At 44.3% G+C, this 23176-nt stretch overlaps 1 protein-coding gene across 2 annotated transcripts in view; it reads left to right on the top strand.

Annotated features, from left to right (window-relative positions):
* LOC144766788 (inactive serine/threonine-protein kinase TEX14-like) overlaps nucleotides 1–23176 on the top strand; it is a 1338527-nt gene that overhangs the window by 639880 nt on the left and 675471 nt on the right. For both annotated transcript variants that reach the window (XM_078650521.1, XM_078650519.1), the window contains exon 9: nucleotides 479–602. In XM_078650521.1, the coding sequence (XP_078506647.1) occupies nucleotides 479–602 (124 nt within the window). The remainder of the gene's footprint in view (nucleotides 1–478; nucleotides 603–23176) is intronic.

Below are 23176 nucleotides of genomic sequence, written 5' to 3'. Positions count from 1 at the left end.
AGTTATATTTACCAGATGAGAAACGTTTGGTACGAAATAGTGTTGTTCTTTGTCCACCAGGTATCAAAGCACAACAAGTACGCGTCGTAGTACTCAGCATCGTCTGTAGCAAACGAGGGCCAAAATGGTAGGCTCTACAACCTCTTATGTACCAAAAGGGTGAGTTAACTCATTAAAGTAGTTACTAGAAAGGAGGTCTGAGCATGGTAAGTACCATGGGGCAGATGCTTTCACCATTGTGATTAACCAGGGTTGAGCTTCACAGCCATGGGGAGACTCTTACTATGCCGTGCCTTACACCCAATTGCTCTGCTCGCACCCCAGTGTAACAATGTCTTGGTTGCAACAGCAGTCCTTATATGTTAGTGTCAAAGTACATGGTTCGTAGCAGTACTTGACCCCCATTACGGTAGTTCAACTCTCTGGGAAATGTAAGAATATTGGTAGGACTGATCAGATCTGTCTTCTTTTTTTCTAGAAACCTGCATCACCCCAACCTGCTGCTGCTGATTGCTGTGTGCTCCTCTCCTGACATGGGCATCCTTCGTCTGGTGTATGAGAGAGTTGAGATTACCTCACTTTATTGCCTACTACATACAAGGGTAAGAAAGAGCTAGTGGCCGTGATTGGGAGAGCCAGATGCATTGCCTATTGTAGTACTGAAGTGCGTGGGCACTGAAGATTGTTGTTGGATAGCACAGCAAGGACAGTCCCAATTTGCAATGATGAATGTACCCGTAGGTTGTTAGGGGGTTACAGAATGGCACAACTCTTCCAAATGAAGCAAAATACCAAATGTTAGGAAATCCTTGTTAAAAACCTTTTGGATGGCAAGGCTTGACAGCTCATGATTCTCTGTCGTCCTGCTCTCCAACCCATCTTTGGCGGGTGGGAATTGCTTGTACCGAGCAATAGATCCTCATAAAGAATACTTCCAAGGTTTTAGCGTCCTCCATCAATGAGCATCACTCCGTGACCTAAAACCCCACACAACCACCCTTAAAGGCAGGCCATTTCAGGTTTTATTTTTAGTTACAGGACTTTTCCATCTCTATTAATTCCTCTTTTGTGTAGTTGGCATTTCTTTGACGTGTTCATGTCCTTGACACTTTGCTATTAACACTCTCTCTTCTAATGTGATGAAAATATGCAGTATAAGTAAATGAACTAGCCTCCATTTGCAATATATGCTGCTCATGGTGGGCTTAAAGCAGCATCTTGGATTCACCAGTCAGTTCTCCGCTCCTTTCCCACACAAAGTCTACATTTCATGTTAGGCAAAACTCCTTTTGGTGAGTTTCTATGTGTTGGAATTCATTTGAGGTCTCGGAGGAGCTGTCTTCTGTCCATGTCATAAAGGTGACTGGTGCTTAGGGAAACCCTGGACTTCATTGTGGGAAGGTAGCTGGCACATTCCAATATGAAGGATGTAGAACTGGGCTTAGTCACTGATGTCTTCTGGTACAGGTAAGATGATCGCAAACACCCCTTAATGAGGGGATAATCTGGAACATAAAAAGTTGATAGATCCGTTCTAAAATCCAGTGCTTCAGAGGTGTTAGGCATGACTCCCTCATGGCTTGGTGTCTGTTGATCACCTTTGGTATTACCTGGGAGTGTGCTCTAGCAAGCTCAGAAAAAAAACAAGGCTTCGCTCCGTTTCATTGAAAATGCTTTTCGGGTAAACAAAATATTTCTGATTCACAGTTGTACCAATTTTGCTATCAGAGGGTGATTTAGGAGATTCTTTCTGAAAACGCTCAAAACATGTACAAGGGAGAAGAGAAAGAAAAGCAAAGTTTTGTACTGACAACTTCAGAGTTCCTGATACTAGGCCTTACATTCCAGCTGAGACTTCACAGGTAGCAAAGGTTAATGTTTAACCTTCATTACATCCTGTGCCAGAATCTATAAGTATTTATGACTTTGAAGAATCCTTTAACAACTTACTTATTTTCTCTGCTACGAGGGGGACCCAGCTACAGGTTCTCCAGATCCTGATACTGAAATTGAGCCTTCCTGCTATCAGAAAACGTCCTCCTGTAATACCAGATACAATTTGTGCCTGGATCTGATTTCCATTTACAAAACTTGTTTTCTTGGAGCTTTTTCATAACTGATTTAATCTGCTTGTGGGAAAAAATGTACTGCTTGTGGAGCAATCTCTGACTGAATACTGTATTGCCACTTGGACTATATCTCATTTGGAGCCTTCACCATAATTATCTTCAACTTTAAGAAAGAAGGGCCATGGATGAATCCTAAGTTGCTATGGCTAACTTTACAGTTCAGTATGCCATTTTTAGTGTAGTATTTTGTTGAGGGGCGATTCAAGAACCTCTTCTGATAAGATTGCTAAGATGAGGAAAATGCAGGTTAAACATTTCTACCTTAAGTTGTGCTTTTCCCTTTAATTAATATAAACAAACAATGGTCCGAGACCAATCTATTTATGAGAGCAATAAGTCAAAACTTAAACAATTCAAGGCGTGTATTATATTCACGAACCTGAACACAATTAATGAGAAACAGAGAAATAGGCAACAGCAACAAACTCAGACCTTATGCAATATTTTAATCTATTATCAAAATGAAGTTTCAATCCACCATTTTATGTACATTTTATATACAATGCCCCGTATCAAGAGCGTGCAGTAAAGAAAAAAGGAAGTGTCAAAGAGCGTGATCGTGATAAGATGAAAGGAAAAGAAATCACAGAGTATATAAAAATTATTCTGTATTATTCAGAAAAAACCAGCCAAAGAAGGACTGGAAACACTAAGTCCTGGCCACTCCAATAAGTCAATATATAGTCCTTAATGCTACTCATAAGACATAATATGTATAAATGTCTGCACTAATAAAGGGGAGATAACATTAGTGGTCCAGGTTTTTAAGTAGGTGTCGACGTTTCGACTCGTCTTTCGGCCTTGCGGTGGGTTATGCCTGGGCCATGCGAGTCTTCTTCAGGACAGATATGACGGGGCAAGGGATCTCGTAGATGACCCTATAGAAAATACAAACAACCATGAGGGTTGGGGCTGTTGCCTATTTAAATTAAAAACTAGGGGTAGAGTTCCAGGAATGCTTACCCTTCACAGGATGAAATGGGCGTAATTTCTTCCAAAGTAACTTAATCCTTATATATCCACAGAGGATATTGTCCAGATGCTCTGGAAAAATAATAAGGAACCTGTATGTAACAACAATGTATATTTTCAGGATTCCCACCAAAAATGGATAGTATAAAAATTAAAAATTACCTGTTCTGTGCATATGGGGTTCCTATCTTACTCATAAGACCATGTAGCAATACATGTCTTTTTACTCGAATTCCAATATTAATTATCCAGCTCGTAAGTCTTCACCAATGTATTTAATCTGGGGAGTGAAGAACCAAATAATGGTAAACCTCAGTACAGTAGTACTCCAATACCAGGTAGACTAATAAGCAAATCGAAGAAGCCATTTACCTGAATTAGGCTATCTGCAGTGGCTTCATGGGAAGGGTAATTCAAAAATCACTCGCCGATTCTGAAGCGTGAAAACCGGTTGCTGAAAACAAAAACGGGGATGAGTGTCTTATCCTAAATTGCTCCGGGTTGTTTTGTCAAGGGTCTCAAGAGAAAGTTTAGCTTACCGGCAAGATAGGCAGCGTGGTTAGTATTAGACACGCTTCAAGATAGAACCCCAGGTCAACTGCTCACGGAGTGGAGCACGGCGTGGTCAACCACCTTGTGTAGGTGCCCTGTTATTCCGCGTTCATGTAATAGAGCGCGAGAAAGGACTGCCCCGTTCCCCGCCCGCTTCCGGGTAGGAGAGGACAAGGAAGGACTAAACCAAGCACTTGGTGAAATTCAAGTTATTGATGCCTATGTCGATACATGCTTTTAAAAATTCATAGGGGGCCAACTGTACCACTAATTGTGCATTGGCGCATGAGGAATATTATGCACATGGGTTCGACATTGCTCCATAGGTTGACGCGGTACACATTCTAATTCTTTAATAATTACCGTGTTATCAATCCTAAATTAACACATAGAATAAAAAGAGTGTGGTGCATATAGGCCAGTCGTGGTACACTAATCATAAGAAAAGCAGCCTAAAGTTGGAAAACATGGGGCCATTTTAAATTGGGAAGACAAATGTCGGTCCCCAATTTGCCATTACTATGCACATGTTAAAAGCATATTTACATGGAAAATAACATAAGACACTATTTACAAATGATACATACACAATTGACATCTTACTTAACATCAACAACATACAAACAATATCTGTATATCAGATGGTAGATGATTTTTCAATCAGAAAAGAGGGGTTAGTTAGAGGATTGCCACTTGTCTATTGATCTCCTCCAATTCGTTTAACCCTTTGTGTGCCGTGTCAAGAAGGTGTATCCAACGGCATTCTCTCCTGCTCAAGATGCTCTGTAAATCACCCCCTCGTGGATTGACTTGTACCTTCTCCACAAAAACAGACTGATGTCAACAACTCACTTTTATACCAAAGTTTCCACACCCAACACTTGAAGGATAACCTCCCGGTATCTCAGTACATGAGAATCAAGAGGATTTGCTCTGAAGATGATGAATGTAAACGGAATCTTGACGTACAACACCAACGCTACAAAGATAGAGGATACCCAGAGGAAGTATTAAAAAAAGCTGAAGATCGCATCAAAGCCTGCAGCAGAGAGAATCTATTGATTCAAAAACCCAAGAAACTGCAAAATAGACAAGTGTTCGTATCTAAATTCTCTACAACATCAAATAAGCTGAAAACCATAATAAACAAACATTGGACTCTCTTGAAGAATGAAGTTGATTTCAATGGAATATTCATCAATACACCCATCTTTGCCTACAAGCGCTCAAAAAATCTGAAAGAGTTACTCATGACTCCAGTCAGGGCAACTGAAGAAATCAACAGAGGCATGAAGAAGTGCCAGAACTGTGTACATTGCTCCAATGTTATTGTAGGAAATACACTTAACCATCCACAAACTGGTAAAGAAATAAAATTACTTTACAATGGAGATTGTAATACAAAAAACGTAATCTACTACATCAAATGTCCATGTGGCAAAATTTATACAGGCAAAACAGAAAGGAAACTGAAAACCAGAATTTCAGAGCACAAAAGTACAATCAGGAATAAAAACACCAAAAGTAATTTAGCCAGACACTGGAATGAGAATAATCATAGCATCGCCCAGATAAGGTATTCCATCCTAGAGGTAGTTAAACTATACGAGGGGGTTGATCTCACCAGATCCCTCCTCCAGAGAGAAATTCACTGGATTAAATTTTTATTGACACAAGAACCTAAAGGACTCAATGAAAAAATAGATTTTTCATGTTTTTTATAAGTTCTTTTGACTTTGTTCATGTACCATAGTATGCTGCTTGTAACTGACAATATCATATTGTATTTGTATGTATTCTCTAGCATTTTGAGGCACATTGTGTTTTATTTCGAGTCTCTATTTATCATTTAATCTGATTTTTTATTTTCACTAACTTTCCTTCACTCCGATGGGTAGTTTCACCATTATAAGATGGCGCGGTTTAGAAGGTGGAAGTTTAGATGCCAGTCCGTCTTCTATGTTGTTTGACGAAGCGTGTGTTTTAGAGCCGGCGAGGTTTGTGGTCTCGCATCCACTGTTTTGAGAGGAGAACGCGAGAGGGTTTCAACTGCGAGGAGCTTAGAGAAGACGTGCAGAGGAATTTTGAGGAGGTGAGCGAGCTGCGCTGCAGCAGCGGTGTCAGCGACTTTGATCAGGGTTAGCCAGTTGCCCGTTTTATAGACATGGGTTTCTCCGTTATTTTTGCAGGTTGAAAACAGGAACGCGGTGAACACATTTTGGTGATTAGTGGAATTGAAGACAAGGTAACTCGTTGCTTGAGTTAACCGGACTGATTTATAAGAGTTTAGATTTTGTTCCAGCCATCCTGGTAGACACTTGAGTTCAGTGGATATGTTCTGATTTTTGTTTTTACAGAATGATTTAGCGCTTGAGGAGCGCGATAGTAGTAAGTTGCTTTCCTAGTGTTTTGTACACGTGCACTAAGGTGAAGGTGAAGGCTTTTTCGTTGTTTGGAGTGATTAGCTCCACTTCACTATTTACTAACATTTTTTGTGCCTTAAAGACTCTCGAGTGATAGTATTGTTTTTTGCATCATTTTTCCACAGGCCCCCGACGAAGAGCTGCCTACAGCTCGAAATGCATTGGGCATACACAGATGAAATGTTATAATTGGAAAACAAACTGATTATGAAGTTTTTGAATATTGAGTTATAATAACATTTTTGAGTCAAATTGAATATAAGTTGTGTTTATTTTGTAATTGTTGGAAACTACTGTTGTGAAAAAACACTAAAATTAATTTTGAAAAAGCAGAAGAGTGTACATTTAATGTGTAGCGCGTTCTGCGCTTGAGCAACAGTGCGCTAAGGTTAAGTGTTATTCACACTTAAGATAAGGGACTCTTCTGAGTCCCAAAGGCCTTTCAGATTCGGTATTTTACCACCCAATCCAATTGGGTGGCAAAATACCGAATCCTGGTGTGCTTGCACATGTGTGCATGCACACCTATGCCATGTGACAGACAGACATGCCCTTAGGGCATGTCTGTGTGCCACATGGCACACATGCCTGTATTTGGGGTGCTAGAGGGTGTCAAAGTGACACCCCCTGCACCCTTGCTGGAATCGGTATTTACCGATTCTGTAAATACCGATTCGGTAATGCCCATTGATTCCTATGGGCTTCAATGCCCATAGGAATCAATGGGCATTACCGAATCGGTATTTACAGAATCGGTAAATACCGAATCTTAACGATTTGGTATTTACCAAATCTGTAATACCTACCCCCCCCCCCCCTCTATTTTACCACTTCTTAAATACCGAATCGGTAAAATTCGGTATTTAAGAAGTGGTAAAATAAAATTACCTACATCTAGGCCCTAGTTGACTACCGGTAGTAACGGCTCTCTTTGCATTCTGAGGCATGCATGGTTGCATACCTCTTCTGTTCCTAATGATCTACAGAACAATGTCATGCACCAGCTAACCATTTGCCCACATTGTATTAAGCAGATGAGGCCCTTGACGAAATCAAAACTGGTGCTGCAGTGGCAAAACCCCCAAGTGTAGTCTGCAGCCTTTACAGGCTCAACCAGGCTGACAAGACGTAACGGCCTTCTTTAGCCTTAATAGCCTAGTATATATTTTGTCTCAAACCAGATTCTGCAGCTGCATCATTTGCTGCAAACAAGAATCCTTCAAAGATGTCAGGCTGACTTTCCATCAGTAAAGCAAGGTACGCCTCTGTAAATCTTGGAGCAAACAAAACCTCGTTTGGCGAGGGAATATCGTCCTTCCATCTTCTGGGAATGCCTGTAGTTCATCATCCGAAACTCAATAGACCACTTATACTTTGAACCTTCCTTCAGTCCCTTTTTACTTTACAATAAGTCTCAACGTTTTGCTTTGCAATGCATTCCTACTGGCTTTTTCAGTGCTTTTGTGGATGGTATTCAGAATCGACAAATTGATAATGCTTATTACTGATGCAGTACAGCAGTGGCAAAAAAGGGCAAAGTGTGTGTGTGTTTGTGTACACCTCCATGTGATGACCTGTGCAGATGTGTCTCAGCACACATGTATGCATACGTCATGCTACCATTTTGTTCCATACCATTCCAAGATGGCGGTCACCCTTAGAGTCGTAATAAAAAATAAAGTAAACCACTGAAAGGTGTGCAAACATGCGTTTTTACAAAAGAACCTACTCAGCAGAGCTAGTCAGTTGCTGGGCTCTCCTAAAAAGTTTTTTTTTTAATGACGGTTGGGGAAATAACAGAGAAGCAAGGGGAAGCAAGTAAGCGCCGCAGACAAGTGGTGAGAGGGTTATCAAAAGAGCAAAATAGGACTGGGGTGTGAATGAGGGGCAGCAGTGGGCAGAGCAAGACAACAAATGCACTCCCACGGATTGACTAAAAGCAAGCACAAGCAGTTCTCTAAATGTGGGCAGTGGAAGGGTACATAGCTGCCAAGGTTTCAGATTGCTATGTGTGACATTTTCAAAATTTCAATGTAATTATGAGTGACATTTCAACGAGTATGAGTGACATTTTCTTGCGAGTATAAAATCAAGCAATTTAGACGAGGGAAACAAGGTAAGTGTGTTGATTAACAAAGACAAATGACCTATTGTTACCATACACCCCCATTTCATGGCCCTCTTCAGATACGGGATTGCAACAACATCACATTGGGATCAGCATCTTATACTATCATGGCACTCGAGAAGGGTGAGGTTGGGACACTGGGTCCAGTATTCACCATTCTGAGTATTCTTCACAAAGGACGTTTGTTTCACTAGGACTTAAGCATTAATGATAAGTGAGGCAAAGGCGTCCGTTAACTCTTGCTCAGGCATTGTCCCAGGTGAGGGTTCAGGCCAGCCTGCCAGTAGCTGCCAAGTTTTCAGATTGCTATATGTGACATTGTCATAATTTCATTGTAATTATAAGTCAGCCACTGCAGTCGTTTGCACCAGTTTAAGATCTTCTTACAGTTTCTTGATCTAATTTCTGACATTTTTGTGTTTCCCTCGTTTAAATTGCTTGATTTTATACTCGCAAGAAAATGTCACTCATACTCGTTGAAATGTCACTCATAATTACATTGAAATTTTGAAAATGTCACACATAGCAATCTGAAACCTTGGCAGCTATGATGACGGATTTTGTCACTGACCTTTCTGGTGAGTATCAGATTTAGATGACTGGAGTTCTCTTATCGGGCTCCGCTTTAGTGCACACCTTGCTTAGGGCTGACCACGTACATATAAATAGATACACACTTGTATGCACATATTCACAAATTATCGCACACATGAATACACCCAAACCTATAATCAGGCATGTACAAACAGAGAGGGGGGCGTGGACATGAGCTGATGTAGCGAGGAGCAGAAATCTAAGCTCCCGGCCGGCGGGTCCCATCCAGCAGTATCCTGACTTAAAAGTGTGCCGATGGGGTATCCATAAATTAGAGGATGCCGCCCTGGGCCCCAGGAGGGAAGACGTGGCAACAAAGAGACCCTAGCCGTCCCGGATTGGCACTCCAAGGCCCACAATCTCTCTCCGGTACACCTGTGACCATGGTGGTGCTGGGGAGTAAGAGTCTGCCCCCGCAAACAAGACCCTGATAACGGCTGGAGACCGAATACCTTCGGGCCGAGTTAGCGCTTGTAAACTGCTCAACATGCAGTTGGACAAGGCTGCGCATCAGGACATTAACCGGACAAATGAAGGTGCCACTGCTGCCACAAGACCAAACTGCCTGCCGGTCCGGACCTGTGAAATGACCTTAAGGTACACTCCCTCAGAGGCAGGTTCGGCTTGATGTGTGCGATAATTAGGCATTGAGGGCATGTATATGTGACCTTTAAACCGTAAGTTCCAATCAAGACAGACTTTACTTTCTCAGCTGAATTCAACTTGTTTGTGCAGACTACATGCAGAGCTGCTGTATGTAACTGTACGCAGGCTGAATTACGTATTACTAAAAGTAAATTAGAGTAGGAAGAAACAGTGCGTGACTTACTCTGTGTCGCCGCAGAGCCCCATTGGCTGTACGTAGACATAACGGCGGCCGGCCTGCCATCATTAGAGAGGCTCTGTGAGCAGCAGGCAGGCAGCCTGCCTGCACTCGCAGATTGATTCGCCCGCCGTTTTAACTTCCTGTTCCTGGTCTGGACGTGACGGCACTCACCGCCGCACATCCGGATTAAAATCCCGGCCCCCTGGTGACATCACGGTCGGTGATTGGCTCTCTAATTACGGACTGAGAGGGCAGGCAGCCCGCCCCCGCTGATTCATGAGCCGTGCTGGCGCCACAGCCGCACCATTGCCGCATTCTGGTTAACTATTTAGGGACACACGGAACTTAGTAGGCGCACCTCGGAGCAGCAGAGAGCCACGAGTATAGTGACAGAGGCGCCACTGGTGGCTCGCCTGGAGCAGGTTCAAAATGCGTGACATTGCATTTCAGTGCGGTGATGCGGATCACCGCACTGAAATGCGTGAGCGTCACACCTGTTGCGTGACGCTTGGCAGGACTGAGGGTACAAGTCATCACATTAAAAGGATGACATACAAGCAGTATTCCAGGAGAGGGCCGAACACAAAAAGACAGAGGAAAACCATCGAACACGAAGCAAGCAAATCAGATTAGCCAGGAAGCCAGCCAATTGTAATCATTGGGCTAACCCAAAGCCCACTTTAAGTATAAGTATTGCCACTATAGGTCTTTCGACAACAGACAGCTGCAGCTATCTGCATGTGAGACCTGATGAGGCTTATGGTTTTTATTCCAGGTACTTTCTTGTACCCAAAAATAACAGGGTCACCAAGCAGACATTTTTGGTTGAGTCAAAGGTAGAGAGGGTTGTATTGTCAGTTGCAATATGTTGCAGAATTCAGTGCAAAGTTATGAGTATGTGTTATAGGCTTCTTATTAAAATGGTGCTGACCCAAGCCATCTTTTATGTGTTTGAGAACCCCCCCAAATCTATGTCTCGGTCATAAGAAGTAGCCACATCAGAGGCAACTGGTGACAAGCTCAAAGGAAAAGGCATTGTTGAGTTGTGTTTCTTTAGTGCTATGTGATCATGATGAGTTTCATTCTGACGGTTTGCCACTCAGTTGAATCCAAGCCAAGGTGTGGTGGATTCCTAACTTGCAATCATAGAGGTAAGGTTAGAAGTTAATCCCTTGGTGCTAAGCTCAGTAATAAAAGTAATCTATTACAGCTATTCTTAACTGTATACTGCTTAACTGATACCTAGACAGAAATTTGGGGTAATTTTGCAGTAACCAAAAGAAAGGACTGCTTGTAAGGCTCCTGTAGAAGCAGCAGACTGTGACCCAGAAAAAAAAGTGACGAGAGAGCAGTAAATAGCCTTACATGGCTGGCACTTCTGCCTGCAGGTGCCATTCACACTTAAGGCCTGTTTTTCTTGGGGCATCTAAAACACCCGTAAATCACTGCCTACTCTTAAAAAGCTCTGTTTTTTAACAGTCAAAAAGGGAAAGGATCTCAAGAGAATCTCTTCCTTTTTTAGGTCGAGCCCGGAGCCAGCACGAAAGCGCTGATGTGGGGTTGATCTGTGGTAGTAGAGTACGGGAGAGAAGCCATGCCCACTCCCCCGCCCATCTTTTTTATTGGCTTGTGTCTTTGTCTTTTCTAAATGGTGCCTTCTGATTGGTTTATAGGCTTGTTTGTCCCTCCTTATGACTGCCATGTCATCATTTGTATCCTTCTACTGCCTGGATGTAGGACGATACAACGCATTGTATTACAACGTGGTATGTTGCATCGCGGTCCTGACAACGCAAGTCGTTACATCGACTTGCGCTGGAGGGTGCTGGACTTAAGGACAGTGTGAATTACTATTCCAGCTCCAGTCTACGTACAGTAGGGAAGGTGTTGGAATAGTAATTTACACTATTCCTTAGTGTAGAGCGCCCTCCAGTGCAAGTCTATATAACGACTTGCGTAGTCAAATCTGCGATGTAACATACCGAATTGTAATTGATGCGTGGTAAAGGATGTTTCCCGTCTCTTGGTATGCTGAAGTAAGGTTTTGCTCCTTCACATGCAGTCTGGTGAAATTTCCTCACAGAAAATCGCAATATTGACAAAAAGAAGAATCCCCCAGTGTTATGCAATGCATATTCAAGACAAGTGCATATGGGATGTAGAAAACGTCCAAAATAGGCTCCCAGGGTGATACAGGAGGAGATTTGAGGAGAAACGCAGCAGAAAGAGAATCAAAATGGCGGCCGTTAGGCAGCTAGAGAGTCACCTGTATAAACCTGCCATTTCTCCATGTGTATGACTGATAAAAGGAATACTTTCCTGAAGAGGGCACATTCCGATTCAGGAATATACCAGCATGCTGAGCAGGAAGACGCTGGAACCGCTGAAAAAGAATCACAGAGTCCGACGAGATTCGGAGCTCCGTCATCAGGCGGCCATCTTGGGTCACGATGCGTGCGATTCCCCCTACAATTGGACACCTTCTTATGCGATTCACAGTACTCAGAAACGAAGACAATCAAGGACCTATTGTATAATCCATCTTGCCGAAAACAGGAGCTGCTCACGTCCTGTCTGTTGTGTTATTCTGGTGCTTCCACAATAGATTTGTTTAATTTTATTTTTTACACAAGCAAAAAAAGGGAATCAAAGCATAGAATGTCAGCACCAGTCTAAAAGGTACCCTATCAGTATTGATAAAATGGAGAAGGTGCAGGGGGCTGAGAGTACAATTCCCTATACTCCCTTAAATTAAGGGCGGATTCAAAAAACCAACCCTCAACAATCCAACAATACACATTTGCCCAGCACACTTCAAAAACGTTTGTTACAGATAGATAAATCAATAACAGTTTTTTCAATTTCACGAAAAAGTCGATGTTTTCAGTTTGCAGTAATTCTTTATTGTTCAATCTTTTAAAAGCCTTTGGACAGCATCACTTTTGGAACCGCCAACGCGTTTCGTCCCATCCAGGGACTTCTTCAGGGCTACAAAAGTACATATATAAAGGAACTATTTACAATTATATACAAAAAATAATTTAAAACATCATACATCGACTTCAACACAGTTTATAAGACTAAGTCTTCTAACACTATCATACTAGTATTTTTTACACAGTACGTTTTTCGCAAGAGGAACAGAGGGGAGGAACAGCAAGGAGGAGAGAACGACGTTCTATTTATGATGACAAGAAATATCAGTATATACGGTCTAAGGACATACCTTGAACAATTCGTATGATCTACACTAGTTGGTGTTGTCTTGTAAATCCTTAATGAGGACACTAAAAATATTAAGAAGATGGCTTTATCAACACAATTGCACTGCAGGAACAGCTAAAGTTTTATTTTGGTGGTTTTTATACTTACATCTAGAAGATAAATTTCTAGTCAGAGACCCTTTATATATTCACAGTTGCTGTTTCTGTAAAGTATAGTAACAGGGATTTTTTTGTAAGAACTGTTGCATAATGGTTAGAATAGTTAACCTAACTAGGTTGTCGGCTACTTACGTTAAATTTCACTTTTTGGTCCTTAATTCATGTAGTATGGGACATCACATTTATTCGTGGGATGGTCAATTTGAAAGAGTAACGACCTAGGGCAAACAATAATCGTTACCAGCTGTTTATCAAGAAAAAAGCCCATATTTATTTATGATTCCAATAGATGGAACCTTTTAAGGGTCATCTAGCCAAACCTAGAGAGGCTAGACAGATATTTCAAACCTTTATTTTAGTCAAAAATAGTAAAGGCTTAATATGTGCAGACAAAGTATTCTAGATCAAGTTCAAACCATTGTATATGTATTTTTTGAGACGAAATGGTGTCGATTGTTAATGTAACACGATGGTTATAGGACATTATCCCGCTATGCTCCTTGCTTGACTCGTGTGCATAATGTAAACATTTACTGCACTTAGTCAAATGCAGAGAGCGATAATAGCATATTGCAAGCCGTTTTGTTAAACATAAGTTCGAGGCATGTGGGCTGCTAAATTCATATCTTAGCATTAGATCGCCGCCTAGTCTTGGGCTCGGATGATCGCACATTGTTGTCCTGGAAGAGTCTTCGAAGTATCATGAGATAGGTGGCTCCTCCCCTGGACTACAGTGCGCATGGGCATCGGCTCCATCCCCAGATTGTTTTTTTCCGCCATTGGGTTCGGATGTGGTCTCGACGTCTTTCTGTCGGAACCAAGAAAAACTAACTTTTAGCGGCCAAAAGGCCTCGATTTTCTTGCGTCGGTATTGTCTGCGCACGGTCTCGAGTCTTCCGTCTCTTGGAGCCGGAATAAGCGGAGTTTTCTTCGCTCTCAGAACTTTGAGGCCTTCTCATCGCGACACGACTGCAAAACTTTTCGGACATGGAGCGGAGCCCGTTTAAGTACTGCCCGCTTTGTGGGTCCAAGTACCCACACATCGATCTACACCCCGTCTGTAACAAATGCCTTTCGCCTGACCACGACGACGGCAAGTGCAAGGCCTGTGCACAGCTCCGCTCCAAGAAGACTCTCAAGCTTCGCCGCGCGGTGCGCATGCAAGCGGCCCCGGATCCGGAAAACATCTTCGGCGACCAAGACGAAGAGGACCAGGGTCATCATCTTCAAATCTCCCCACCCGAGACGGAGGTCGAGGCGGATCCGGGAGACGACGACGGAGTCGTGGGTCAAGGCCTTGAATACGTCGACGAGGTAGGAGACGACGATGAGATTTATGGGGCCGCGGCAGACAGCTCGGGGGACGAGCTCTGCCCCGAAGGTTACGAGGATACCGACCGGGTCACGGGATCGCCTGTCGGCCTTACCCAAGACCCGTTGCCGCAAGCCACAGCCCCGCCTTCGGGCCCGGCCACGGACTTACTTGCTGAGCAGACTGTTTCGAAACCGAAACCGAAACCATCGGGATCGACAACATCTAAAATGGCCGACCCGAAATCGAAACCGAAACTTAAGGACTCGAGTGTCCCTAAGATGGCTGCCGTGCCGGTGAAGACGACGGTGCCCGCTACCCCATCGACTCCGTCGGCCTCCGGTCCGCAGAAGTCGAAGAAGTCCGTCGATTCCGATGCTGCAAAATCGAAAACGACGCCAGAGGAGGGGTCCTCTAAGAAAGATGGTCGGCACGGGTCAGTGGCTACGACGCCGTCCAAGCCCGCCAAAGTCGGCTCCAAGGAGGCTACGCAAGCACACGGAACGAAGTCTGGCACGTCTGCGCCCCGAACCCAGGAATCGGAGTCGGTGAAGACGGGATCCGCGCCCAAAGCGCACAAGGCCCACAAGGACGTCGGATCCGAGGGAAAGACCAGACCATCCTCGTCGGCGCCGAAACAAAATGTGAGTGAGGCGTCTCCCATAGCCGAATCACTGCAAAGAATCAGGGAGAAGGCTTTTGTCCCGTCGGCTCCGATACCATCGCCGCAGCCGCAAAAGGACAATCCAACGAAGCCTTCTGGCAAACTTCTCTTTATTTTGCCGCCGAAGGAGGCGCCGAAAGCATTTTCAACCAAATCGGCACCGAAACAAGTGATTTCTTCACCGACTGGCCCGCTTCCACGTCGGGTACTCGAATCAGAGGATGATTCAGAGCATTTCATCGACGCTGACACAGGCAAACTGACCCTCTATAAGAGGAAAATCACTTCGGAGCCAGTGGACTCCTACGTCATCCCACTCAAGAAGAAGAGGGTGCCCCTTGACGCCTCAGGCCTCACGGAACCAATCCAGCCTCCTCCGAGACGGAGCCCTACTCCCTCAGCAGAACACTCTGCGGGTGAGGGGTATGATGAGGACGAGCAGTACAATTTCCCTATCAATGAACCTGATACACAACCGGATTCATATGATGACACTGGTGACCAGAACAACCAAGGTGTGGGCCAGGACCCGCAGCTTTTTAATGCACGTGCATCCCCGACTGAGGATTCAGCAGGTTTTCATGCACTACTCGAAAGGGCGGCAGCCAATCATGATGTGGACATGCATGCTGACCCTGTTGAGGAAGACTTCCTTTTCGACACGTTTTCAGTCTCTGAAAGGACAGTAAAGACACTGCCTATGCTTAAAGGAGTCCTCAAGCATGCTGGGGACATATTTAAGGAGCCTACAAGAGCGAGAGTGGTCAACCCTCGTATTGAAAAAAAGTACAGACCTGCACCTGCAGACCCCGCATACATTCGGGGACAGTTGCCACTGGACTCTCTTGTGGTCGCCAATGCCAGGAAACGTGCCAACTCCCAGACGACGGGTGAAGCTCCTCCCCCGGATAAGGAGTCCAAAGTGCTAGAGGCAGGGGGCAAAAGAGTAGCTGCACAGGCATCAAACTTTTGGCGCATTGCCAATACACAGGCACTCTTAGCGCGTTACGATAGGGCGCACTACGACACCCTAGAACAGGTTGTACAACACCTGCCTCCAAAGTTCCAAGAGGGCACCAAACTGCTTATTGAGGAAGGGAAGCTAATCTCAAACGCAGCCATCAAGTGTGCACTTGACGCAGCAGACACAGCTGCTAGAGCTATCAACACTAGCGTTATGCTGAGACGACAAGCGTGGCTCCACATCTCAGGGTTTAAACCGGATATTCAGACAACCATTCTTAATCAGCCAGTCAATCCTGATAGTCTGTTTGGTCCAGATGTTGACACCACCCTAGAGAAAATAAAGAAAGACACAGAAACTGCTAAGTCCATGGGGGCCCTACAGTCACAACAGTTTCGTGGCAGCAATTTTCGTCGCTCAGGTGCACGTGGAGTCACCAGAGGACAAATGGGTCAACAATCCCAGTTCTCAAAAGGTGGAGCACAATCCTCGTTCACAAAACAGAACAAGGGAGGTTACAGAAATAACAGCAACAGAGGTCGCGGCAGAGGAAACAACAGCTCCCGCTCCTCTACTCCGAGCAAACAGTGACTCTCTGTCACTGCCCCCCGACCACTTAACACCTGTCGGGGGGAGACTGCAGCAGTTCCTGCCCGTCTGGAGAAACATCACCACAGACAGGTGGGTGCGACAACTAGTCCAGTATGGTTATTGCCTAGAGTTGAAGTCCACTCCACCCAACATCCCGCCAAGGCAAAGGCCTATGTCCGCAGAGCACTTGCTCTTATTGCAGCAGGAAGTAGTGGTGATGCTGCAAAAGGGAGCAATCGAGCTCGTGCCGGTGGGAGAGGAAGGCACAGGGGTATATTCCCTGTACTTCCTTATTCCAAAGAAGGACGGATCTCTCAGACCCATTCTAGATCTACGTCCCCTCAACCTGTACATACTATCAGAACATTTCCACATGCTTACACTGCAACAGATTCTTCCCTTGCTAAACCAAGGAGACTTCTTAGCAACCTTAGATCTCAAGGATGCTTATTTCCACATTCCACTACACCCGTCCCACAGGAAATACCTCAGGTTCACTATTCAAGGCAAGCACTACCAGTTCAAGGTTCTACCCTTCGGAGTCACCACAGCCCCGAGGGTGTTCACCAAGTGTCTGGCGACAGTAGCGGCGCACCTCAGGAGGCAGAACATCCATGTCTACCCCTACCTAGACGACTGGCTCGTGCAAGCCAAGTCGGAACAACAGTGCGCCGCGGACATGTCGGCTACAATTCACCTTCTTCACGATCTGGGTTTCTCGCTAACCTACCCAAAATCGCATCTACAACCGGCACATGTCCGGCAGTTCCTAGGTGCGACGATCAACACCCTGACGGCCATGGCTCAGCCAAACCAAGTCAGGATAGACAGCATGCAGTCTCTGATCCAAAAGTTCAGGCCACAACACTCGCTTCCAGCGAGAGTGTTCATGCAGTTGATAGGCATGATGGCCTCCTGCATCTTCATAGTCCCTCACGCACGGCTACATATGCGCCCGCTCCAGGAGTGCTTAGCGAATCAGTGGACACAGGCTCGTGGACAATTGACAGACCTAGTGTTGGTTACCAGTCGGGCATACGACTCTCTGCATTGGTGGACTCCACACAACCTTTGCAAGGGCCGACTGTTCCAAGAGCCTGTGCCGCAGATTGTCCTGACAACGGACGCATCTCTCCAGGGATGGGGAGCTCATCTGCTCACTTACACAGTGCAGGGACTATGGACGACGCAGCAACAGAAGATGCACATCAACTATCTGGAACTGATGGCAATCTTCATGGCGCTCAAGTCCTTCATTGTACATCTGTGCAACAAGGTCGTGTTAGTCCGGACGGACAACATGACTGCGATGTACTACATTCAAAAGCAGGGAGGCACCCACTCGCCACAGCTGTCTCATCTGGCTCAGAGCATGTGGAAGTGGGCCATTCAGAGGAACATTTTCCTCATGGCAGAACACCTCCCAGGAAAGGACAATCAGATGGCGGATCTGCTCAGCAGGTACAGCCATCAAATGCACGAGTGGGAGTTACACCCATCTGTCCTCCACCCGTACTTCCAGCAGTGGGGTCATCCGGAGATAGACCTGTTTGCCACAAAAGAAAACGCAAAATGCCAACACTTTGCCGCCAGGTTCCCTCACCCACAGTCGCAGGGGAATGCGATATGGATGAACTGGTCAGGCAAATTTGCGTACGCTTTTCCGCCAGCCCCTCTAATACCGCTGGTCGCAAGAAAGCTAAGGCAGCACGCGATGACTCTCATCCTAGTTGCTCCAACGTGGGCGCGCCAGGCTTGGTACACCACGTTCCTCGAACTCTCAGTGGTGCCGCATCAAAGACTGCGCCTCACGCCCAGTCTTTTGACGCAGAACCATGGAGAAATTCAGCATCCAGATCCGCAACAGCTCAACCTGGCGATCTGGCTCCTGAAGTCCTAGAGTTTGGATACCTTAACCTACCTCCGGAATGCATGGACATCATCAAGGAGGCAAGGAAGCCAACTACTAGAGCATGCTATGCTGCAAAGTGGAAGCGTTTTGTCATTTACTGTACAGCCAATGACATCAACCCGCTAGATGCATCTATCCCCAACATCATCTGCTATCTGTTGCATCTTTACAAGTGCAATCTAGCGTACACTTCCATTCGGATACATCTATCCGCCATAGCGGCTTATCTTCAAAACAGGCAGCACCTCTCTGTCTTCAGAGTGCCCGCCATTAAAGCCTTCCTTGAAGGTCTGAAACGAGTCATTCCCCCAAGAACACCGCCAGCTCCGGTGTGGAACCTCAATGTCGTTCTCACCAGACTGATGGGACCACCATTTGAGCCACTGCACTCGTGTGAACTCCAGTTCCTTACGTGGAAAGTAGCTTTCCTTGTAGCTATTACGTCTCTGAGGCGTGTCAGTGAGCTGCAGGCGCTCACAATCCAAGAGCCATTCATTCAAATTCATCCAAATAGGGTAGTGCTACGCACTAACCCCAAATTCCTTCCGAAGGTGGTGTCACAGTTTCATCTAAACCAAACTATTGACTTACCAGCATTCTTTCAAAACCCGCAAACGGTGGCGGAAAGAATGCTCCATACCTTAGATGTACGAAGGGCGTTGATGTACTACATAGACAGAACACAACCCTTTAGAAAGACAAAACAACTCTTTGTTGCCTTCGCACCACAACACAAAGGCAACCCGATTTCCAAAGCAGGGATAGCCAGATGGATTGTTAAGTGCATCCAGATATGTTATCAAAAAGCCAAGCGCACTTTAACAATACCCCCCAGAGCGCACTCCACACGCAAACTGGGGGCATCTATGGCTTTCCTAGGGAACATTCCTTTAGAGGATATTTGCAGAGCAGCCACGTGGGTTACACCACATACCTTTACAAAACACTACTGTGTTGATGTGCATTCCAAGCAGCAAGCTGCTGTAGGACAGGCTGTTCTGAAGACACTTTTTCAGGTTTCTGCAGCTGGCACGGGCAACCGCCGCTGATGGAGGGACTGCTATGTATTCTATGCTAAGATATGAATTTAGCAGCCCACATGCCTCGAACTGAATATGCTACTTACCAGTATGCATCTGTTCTTGGCATGTAGGGCTGCTAACATTCATATCGCCCGCCCTCCTCCCCGGTGCCTGTCGCAGCTGCAGATATACTATTGTATTTATTCATTAGCATGGACATCCTTTACACTTTTCACTCCATCTTCTGCCACAATGGCGAAAAACAATCTGGGGATGGAGCCGATGCCCATGCGCACTGTAGTCCAGGGGAGGAGCCACCTATCTCATGATACTTCGAAGACTCTTCCAGGACAACAATGTGCGATCATCCGAGCCCAACACTAGGCGGCGATCTAATGCTAAGATATGAATGTTAGCAGCCCTACATGCCAAGAACAGATGCATACTGATAAGTAGCATATTCATTCCATCGTTTAGACTCGAGCAGCATAAATGACGAGGTTAAAAAATGATACATTCTCATCCACGTAGAGATATAGTAGCACAATGTCCTATGTGTCTATTTAAATTTAAAGCGAGCCGATACGATAAACTTTAAGGACTATACTGCAGTCCAAGAGGAATACCCGGTTTGCATATGCATAACATGGGCAGTTTTTCAGTCCCGACTCACCCGGATATGATAGTGCGGGTCCGGAAAAGGGTCCGTCGATCGTCTCAGCTCCAACCAGGGATCACCTCGAGACAGAAAGGGCTAAACCCAGCGTCTTATATACTGGGACTAATTGGAGCTAATCATAGTTGGCGGGACCGTAACAACCATGCTCACGCCCCCCCATAAACACTCGTGTATCTTGAATAAGATTAAGATGCTAACCGTACATCTTTTGGGTAATCTTTAACCTGCCGTTTTTTGTTTAAACACTATTACACATCGCTATAACAATGTGTTTTATTCGGGAATGATTATGACTAGACGTAACATCTCATTATATGTTCTGTCTAATTTTAAAACAGACTGTCTCATCAAGAACCGTTGTCTTTGTTGTGAATATAACAGCGACTTTGTTCATTGAGCCAATGTTATAAATCGTAAACAGATATGTTTCACGAGAATCACTACACTCCAAGATGGCGCCCACACTTTCTCTTTTAAACTTTGGACTATTGCCCGGAGTTTTAAAAGAGCGCGCCATTTCGGAGCAATTAGCGATCAATCAACTATGATTAGCTCCAATTAGTCCCAGTATATAAGACGCTGGGTTTAGCCCTTTCTGTCTCGAGGTGATCCCTGGTTGGAGCTGAGACGATCGACGGACCCTTTTCCGGACCCGCACTATCATATACGGGTGAGTCGGGACTGAAAAACTGCCCATGTTATGCATATGCAAACCGGGTATTCCTCTTGGACTGCAGTATAGTCCTTAAAGTTTATCGTATCGGCTCGCTTTAAATTTAAATAGACACATAGGACATTGTGCTACTATATCTCTACGTGGATGAGAATGTATCATTTTTTAACCTCGTCATTTATGCTGCTCGAGTCTAAACTATGGAATTATGTTTAACAAAACGGTTTGCAATATGCTATTATCGCTCTCTGCATTTGACTAAGTGCAGTAAATGTTTACATTATGCACACGAGTCAAGCAAGGAGCATAGCGGGATAATGTCCTATAACCATCGAGTTACATTAACAATCGACACCATTTCGTCTCAAAAAATACATATACAATGGTTTGAACTTGATCTAGAATACTTTGTCTGCACATATTAAGCCTTTACTATTTTTGACTAAAATAAAGGTTTGAAATATCTGTCTAGCCTCTCTAGGTTTGGCTAGATGACCCTTAAAAGGTTCCATCTATTGGAATCATAAATAAATATGGGCTTTTTTCTTGATAAACAGCTGGTAACGATTATTGTTTGCCCTAGGCCGTTACTCTTTCAAATTGACCATCCCACGAATAAATGTGATGTCCCATACTACATGAATTAAGGACCAAAAAGTGAAATTTAACGTAAGTAGCCGACAACCTAGTTAGGTTAACTATTCTAACCATTATGCAACAGTTCTTACAAAAAAATCCCTGTTACTATACTTTACAGAAACAGCAACTGTGAATATATAAAGGGTCTCTGACTAGAAATTTATCTTCTAGATGTAAGTATAAAAACCACCAAAATAAAACTTTAGCTGTTCCTGCAGTGCAATTGTGTTGATAAAGCCATCTTCTTAATATTTTTAGTGTCCTCATTAAGGATTTACAAGACAACACCAACTAGTGTAGATCATACGAATTGTTCAAGGTATGTCCTTAGACCGTATATACTGATATTTCTTGTCATCATAAATAGAACGTCGTTCTCTCCTCCTTGCTGTTCCTCCCCTCTGTTCCTCTTGCGAAAAACGTACTGTGTAAAAAATACTAGTATGATAGTGTTAGAAGACTTAGTCTTATAAACTGTGTTGAAGTCGATGTATGATGTTTTAAATTATTTTTTGTATATAATTGTAAATAGTTCCTTTTTATATGTACTTTTGTAGCCCTGAAGAAGTCCCTGGATGGGACGAAACGCGTTGGCGGTTCCAAAAGTGATGCTGTCCAAAGGCTTTTAAAAGATTGCACAATAAAGAATTACTGCAAACTGAAAACATCGACTTTTTCGTGAAATTGAAAAAACTGTTATTGATTTATCTATCTGTAACAAACGTTTTTGAAGTGTGCTGGGCAAATGTGTATAATTTTATTTTTTAACTTGAAAACCTTCAATTACTCCATATGGTGTAAAGCAGTAATTTTTCACAAAAAAGCATAATGTGAGATGCCAGAAATTACACCAATTATATTATCGTAATTGAAATTTCGCCCAAAATCTCAAATTGGTCATCTGTTTTTCCAGGAAGGACTGCAAAAACGTTATAGTTCACCCTTCTATGAGCAGGCTTGAGATGAGTCCTCCATTTTGTTGGAGGCTTCTACTATGTCTTAGCTTTACACTCGCAGTAGCTTGAATGTGTTTTTTCGGTTGACTTGGGTAGAGTATTTTACTGTATGGGAGCACTGCATAGATGATAAAATAAAGGGGATTTGGGAATTCATTTCATTTTCCAATGATTTATGGTGAGTGCTGCAGGTTGCTGCAATGCAAGTTTAGAAACAATACATGGCTATATGGGCACTCAATGGGTTTACACAAGCCATAGAAGTTACAGCTGAATAAATTGGGGCTCATGCCCCTCTTCTACCATAGTTAAAAGTATGGACATGCTCAAGGATTAGGGGAGAGGGGTTGGCCTAACGGCTAAGGCGCTCGACCTCGGACCTGGGGATCTGGGTTCGAGTCTCGGTAACAACGCCAAAAACCCCCTGTGATTCTGGGCAAATCACTTAATCTCCCCGTGCCTAAAATGAAAGTGTGTCCTCATGTAACGTAACTGGTGCTATGTAAAGCGCTCTGATAACTGATTCAATTCGGTTCTAGTTCGAGCTATATAAAACTCTGCAAAAAAAAAAAGGATGGACTGATTGATTTTGCTTTGTGCTTACTGCTGAGGATTGATACTGCAGATCGGGCTTCAGGTTCCCCTTCAGGCACCACTGCATTACACTTGCTAGGGCCCGGGAATTATGCTGCAGAGAGTACCAAATTATGTGGAAGGGTTAACTAAATAATGCGCCAAGAAAAAGCAACTTATGCAG

The sequence above is a fragment of the Lissotriton helveticus genome, chromosome 7, assembly GCF_964261635.1.
Source record: "Lissotriton helveticus chromosome 7, aLisHel1.1, whole genome shotgun sequence".
NCBI lineage: Eukaryota > Metazoa > Chordata > Amphibia > Caudata > Salamandridae > Lissotriton > Lissotriton helveticus.
This window is presented reverse-complemented; position numbering and strand designations above follow the sequence as displayed.